The sequence below is a fragment of the Hibiscus syriacus genome, unplaced genomic scaffold, assembly GCF_006381635.1.
Source record: "Hibiscus syriacus cultivar Baekdansim isolate YM2019G1 unplaced genomic scaffold, ASM638163v2 tig00112206_pilon, whole genome shotgun sequence".
Taxonomy (NCBI): domain Eukaryota; kingdom Viridiplantae; phylum Streptophyta; class Magnoliopsida; order Malvales; family Malvaceae; genus Hibiscus; species Hibiscus syriacus.
The window spans coordinates 762,901-769,101 of record NW_024063267.1 but is presented as its reverse complement, the minus strand read 5'-3'; the positions used below and the strand labels follow the sequence as shown (position 1 = coordinate 769,101).

The 6,201-nt window shown below is 36.7% G+C and overlaps 1 protein-coding gene across 1 annotated transcript; it reads right to left on the bottom strand.

Annotated features, from left to right (window-relative positions):
• Positions 1 to 3,669: 3,669 nt before the first annotated feature.
• On the bottom strand, positions 3,670 to 5,615 carry LOC120175660 (polyol transporter 5-like). Its single transcript, XM_039182263.1, has 3 exons — positions 5,380 to 5,615; positions 4,950 to 5,296; positions 3,670 to 4,877 (listed from the first exon to the last, which is right to left on the bottom strand). The coding sequence occupies exons 1-3, from the start codon at positions 5,519 to 5,521 to the stop codon at positions 3,750 to 3,752; spliced, it is 1,617 nt and encodes a 538-aa protein (XP_039038194.1). The 5' UTR covers positions 5,522 to 5,615; the 3' UTR covers positions 3,670 to 3,749.
• Positions 5,616 to 6,201: the final 586 nt, after the last annotated feature.

Here is a 6,201-nt window from a genome sequence, read left to right as displayed (position 1 = left end):
TAGTTGACAACTCTTCAATTTTCAGCTGTTACAGCCAGTTATGCACAAATTTATTGTTGTAATATTACAACCAATAAATCAATCTCGTAACTCATGCCTTTGTCTCCGTTTCTTGTCTAAAAATGCACCTATAAATACAAAAGCTTTTTGGCTTTCTCAATTCATCTAAAAAAAATTTCTCTCTTTGCTTTCAAAGTTTTTCTCTCTTTCTACAATTTTTTCTCAAAGTTTCTTTCTTCCAAAATTATAAGTGGTGAAGAGAAATATCACCTTTTATCCACTTCAATCTCTGGGGTGTACGAGTTTTTGGAGAACTTGTTAACCTCAAGGACATTTGACCATTGCTGCGATTACACTCATCGGCCCGAATTAGCTTCTAAGACAGTGAATCACCGCGACACAGTTTATTGTTACGATTTATTTTATTTATTTATATTCCCACTCAATGCTAACAACTTTGTTTTGTAGTTACTATTTCCAACAATCACCTTATCTAGTATCTACAGCAAGGCATTGAGAAGTATAATTGTAAAATTAACAAGGTAATTTTCAAATAGTCCTCCGATTTTTGGGTATTGCTTTATTAAGTCATTCGACTATTAAAAGTTACAAAATGATCATTCGACTATAGTGTGTTGATTTGTTAAGTCCCTCGACTATTAAAAGTTACAAAATAGTCACTCGACTATTCGTTAGGTTATAAACTCGTCCATTTCCGCTAAAAAATGAACGATATTCCGAGCTAAACGTTAACTTGTTGACTGTGGTATGATGAAATTTGATCCCAAAATCTCAAACGACTATCATATCTCAGTCATCATGTTAACATCCAGCTTAAATAACCGCCAATTTTTTAAAAAGGACGGGTCTGTAACATATTGAATAGTCGGGTGTCCATTTTGTAACTTTTAATAGTAGAGGGATTCAACAAAGCAATATTTCATAGTTGAAGGACTATTTTATAACTTTTAATAATCGAGAGACTTAATAAAGTAATATCTTATAGTCGAGGAACCATTTGCGTTCTTTATCCTATAATTTATTATGATAATAAAAATTTGAGTTCTTTGTAATATGGTGCTGAATTTCCTTGTCAGGCAATTTGTAAAAATACAGCTTTGTTATAATTATCGTTTATTAATGAAATAACAATTTGTATGGTCTATTGGAATTATTTTATTTTATCAAAACATTGTAGAGCATGTATATTAAAAAAATTAGCTATTAACAACTAAAAATTATTAGATGGATCAGACTCACCTCGTCATCCATGATCCCACCCAATAATACTTGTTCATCTCATTTTTTTTCCGAGGTGAATCTTCACCTCTTTCTTATATATAAATAAGAAGTGAATAGTTATTTTGAAATTATTTTAGAATTTTTGGATGGACCATGAATTACGTGGTGAGTCGGATCTATCAAATAATTTTATAATTTATAACACATATCCCGCAACCGATTAAACTAATAATCTCTAAGAAGAATATTCCTTTCAATCACTAAGTCACTTAAATTGTCCATAACATATTTTTTATATTTAATTATTGGGTAAATTACACAAATGGTTATCGATTATAGAGTAATATTTTATTAAGTCCATTGACTATTAAAAGTGATAAAATGGTCACCCGACTATTTGTTATGTTCAAAACTAGTCCTTTTCCGTTAAAAGATTAACGATATTCTGAATTGAACGTTAACATGTTGATTGTGATATGATAAAATTTAATCCCAGAATTTCAAACGACTAACATATCTCAGTCATCATGTTAACATTCAATTTAGAAAACTATCAAATCTTTAACGAAAAGAGACAAGCTTGAAATATAATAAATAGTCGGGTGACCCTTTGTAGCTTTTAATAATCAAAGTATTTAATAAAACAACATTCTATAGTTGGAAAACTATTTGTGACTTTTAATAGTTGAGAGATTTATTAAAGTAGTACCCTATAGTCAGGGGGTCATTTGTGCACTTTACCCTTAATTATTTTATACAAATTTAATTATTACGATGTACCGTCCGTCAAACTATAAAACTTATCATTGATTAAAAAAACTTGTCTCTACTCTTACTCGCCCAATTATTGGAGTTTCCTCGAATAAAGGGTATGCCTTAAAATACATCCGGCGATAATTTAAATTTTTATTAATTATTAATACTTATTTATTAATATTTACTTTAGATTAAATATTATAAAAATTTACTATAATTTTTTTATTTTAATTTATTTCATTCATAATGATATTTGAATTTGAATCAAATCATTGATGATAATTTTATTTTTTAGCTGAATGAGACACTAAATTCATTAAGTAATAATAGAAGTTTCAATCCGACGATTGTGAATAAAATAAAATGAATTAGGAGAATCGTCCTTATCTTTACAGTACTCGATCCAGAATAATAAATTAAACAGATCGAATACTGATGATTATAAAAAAAATATTTTTATTTAATTTTTTTCTCATAATCACACCTTTACTTTTCCAACCTCAAACTTCGTTTTCATGGGATATTCTTTAAGAAAAAGGAAAAAAATAAAAATAATTTAGAAAAAGAAAAACTATTTTGAGAAAAAAGCGTCAGTGACCGAAAATGACTTATAATATACGAATTTAACCAACTTTTTTGTGATTTACGAAAATGACCAACAAAATCGCAACGCGATTTAGAAAATCGCAACGGTCAAAAGAAAATCGCAACGCGATCTTCCAAGAATCGCAATGCGATTCAGAAAATCGCAATGCGATTCAGAAAATGAGTAAATTCTTTCAAAAGCTGTTGCATTTGTTTCTTTCTTAAGAATTTTCTCTAAAAAGATAGTATCCGCGCGAACGTGTCGAAGACACGTATTACCACGACCACGACCACGACCACGACCCGACCCGACCCGACCCGACCCGAGACGAGACGAGACGGCGGCGGCGGCGCGCGAGAGTCCCCCTTGTTCTCTTTCACTCAACAAGGAAATGAAAAATCCAAGCCTTAAATACACTTCCCAATAGTGTTTCCAATACTATGTGGGATTGAACATTACTCAACACTTCAAAGAAAATATAGCAATTTTTGTAGTATTTTCCCACTTAATCCATATTTAAAAATATTAAAACATTTTATCAAGAGAATTAAAAGAGTTGTAGATATCTACATTTCAATTCAAACTTATACATATAGTTTTAATATGATAAAATGTTTTAATATTTTTAAATATGGATTAAGCGGGAAACATGCTACAAAAATTGCTATATTTTCTTTGAAGTGTTGAGTAATGCTCAATCCCACATAGTATTGGAAACACTATTGGGAGTGTATTTAAGGCTTGGATTTCCCATTTCCTTGTTGATTTCCTTGTTGAGTGAAAGAGAACAAGGGGGACTCTCGCGCGCCGCCGCCGCCGCCGTCTCGGGTCGGGTCGTGGTCGTGGTCGTGGTCGTGGTCGTGGTCGTGGTCGTGGTCGTGGTCGTGGTCGTGGTAATACGTGTCTTCGACACGTCCGCGCGGATACTATCTTTTTAGAGAAAATTCTTCGACACGTCCGTTGCGATCTTCTTTTCAACGTTGCGCTTTTCTAAATCGCGTTGCGGTTTTGATATCGCGTTGCGATTTTGTTGGTCATTTTGGCAAATCAAAAAAAAGTTGATTAAAATCGTATATTATAAGACATTTTCGGTTACTGACGCTTTTTTCTCAACTATTTTTCCCCGCCTCATAATTTAAAAGCTTAGCGACTACGTATGTATTTACTAAACTACCCCTGACATAGTAACAGTGTTCCCTAGTTGAATCTTCCCGTTACTCGTTCCACCGTCACCGTTAACCTCCTTCGTCTTCTTCTTCATCTCCTTCAGTTTCTTAGCCTCTTCTCTCCACCCGATAAATTTACCAAAAAGCCCTTCCATTTCCTCCAGCGTTTTCCCCTGCGTCTCCGGATAACACGTGTAGAAGAACAGCGTCGCAACCGCGGCGATGCCGGCGAACAAGAAGAACGCGCCGCCGATCGATATCGCCTTGTACAACGAAATGAACGTCATGGTTATGACACCGCTGGTAACCCTGTTAACAGCCACTCCTATACTCGCTCCCTGCGCGCGTAGCCTCAACGGGAAGATCTCCGAGCTGTAGACCCACGTGATCGGCCCCATACCTATGGAGAACAGCGCGACGTAGGCCAAGACCATCGTGATGCATAACGCGATGGCCCACGTGACTTTCTCGTCGGAATGCCCGATCACGGTCAACGAGAATCCGAGCGTTGTCAGCGACGCCACCATGCCGATTATGCTGCTGAGGAGCAACGGTCGCCGCCCGATTCTGTCGAGTAAGAACGTGGCTACCAAGATGAAGATCGTTTTCACGAATCCGACGGCTACGGTGGCGAGTAGCTTCTGGTCGGAAGAAGTGATCCCGGCTTTCTCGAAGATCCTCGGACTGTATAAAACGACGGCGTCTATGCCGGAGGCTTGCTGGAAGAAATGAATCCCAATGCCGCAAATCAAGACGTGGCGAACGGCGGGTGTGGGGTATACTAGTAATTCTTTCCACACGCCTTCGCCGTGGGATTGTTTTTGGACCTGAACGACGTCTTCGGTGCAGTCTTCTGGGATTCCGGCGGCTTGTTTGATGTCATTGAGTCTAAGTTCGGCTTCTTTAACGGTGTCCGATGTCTTGTCGAGCACTTTCTTCGCTTCACCGAGTAGGCCTTGCATAACGAGCCAACGCGGCGATTCGGGCATTGCTAAAACGCCGACCGCCAAGAACACCGATGGGAATGCTCCGACGCCGAGCATCAGCCGCCACCCTAAGTCAGTTCTCAGCTTCGAAAATGCATAGTTCGAAACGTAACCCAGTAATATTCCGCCATTAATGAACACCTACAATTACAAAACAAAATTTCATATATATACTGTATATATATAAATATGAAAGACCGGAGTTTTTAGTACCTCGGGGAATGAGGTGAGGAAGCCGCGGGAGGAAGCGGGGGAGACTTCGGCGGTGTAAACGGGGGCAATCATGAGAGCAAATCCGACGCCGATTCCGGCAACGAAACGACCAACCATTAAGAAGGCGTAGTCCGTAGCGAATCCCATGAGGAGTGCTCCCACGAAGAAAATGGCACCGGCGACGATAATAGTGTAACGACGGCCTATCCAATCTGAGATCCGACCGGCGGCGCATGAACCCTCTAAACAGTACAAGTTTAGAATACCCGTCACGATTTCGGCTTGAACGTCGCTGATTTTCAGGTCCTTTTGTATGAAGATAATAGCTCCACTCATTACACCAATATCTACATGCAAAAAAAAAAATCAAAACATAAATTTACCCAGTTTTTCTTTTCTTTTCTATGCTTAAGCTATGAACTTGACTTACCATAACCGAGTAAGATTGAAGTTAAAGATGCAAGTATGGCGCAAGCGAAAGCAAACTTGTTTCTTTTAGGTTTATTTGCAGGCTCAAAATCTGCCAGAGTTTTGTTGTCTGCTATAGCTGGTTGGGTTGAAAGGCCAGTCATGTTTGGTAGCCGAGAAAAAGGAAAGGGAAAGTGGAAGAGAAAACTGAGCTGGTGATGGAGGAAAATACAGTAAAATTAGAGATTCAGAGCAGCCATGAATCTGCTATGCAGAGCCCAGTGTTGAGATGCAGATTTTGCTTAAATAGACCAGAAGGTTACTTCGTGAACAACTAAGTTAATTTTTGGGTTAATTACGTAGTTTGATCATTTATGTTTCCATTCTTTTCACTTTTCCTTATAGATTTTAAAAACATAATATATTACCGATTTTTATTTTTATTTAATTAAAATGTATTCACAACGAGTTAACTGCCCTTAATAGTTAACATATTATGTTTTTATTTAATTAAAATGTGGTCCACGAGTTAACCATTCTTAGTAGTTAACAAATTAGGTGATGTGACAGTTAAGTATTTTGATAGTCTCACACATTTGGTTTTTATTATTTACATATTATCTCAAATTAGTCATACTTTTAATAAATTAAAATAAATTTAATCCTCAAATCGAATAATATCATGTGTTACTAGTATCTCATGTCGTGTCATGTGTCACCATTACATTGGATGATTAACTTTATTTTAATATATTTGTTTTCCACCAATCATAGGGTGATATGTGGCACAACACGTGGCACCAGTGACATGTAGCATCATTCGATTGAAGGATTAAATTTATCT

Bases quoted from the DNA above. Each gene is read 5' to 3' on its own strand.
- LOC120175660 (XM_039182263.1), bottom strand. From the start codon at position 5,521: ATGACTGGCCTTTCAACCCAACCAGCTATAGCAGACAACAAAACTCTG. The intron at 5,297-5,379 runs GTAAGTCAAGTT...TTTTGCATGTAG, and splicing joins TTCAATCTTACTCGGTTATG to ATATTGGTGTAATGAGTGGA. The intron at 4,878-4,949 runs GTACTAAAAACT...TTGTAATTGTAG, and splicing joins TCCTCACCTCATTCCCCGAG to GTGTTCATTAATGGCGGAAT.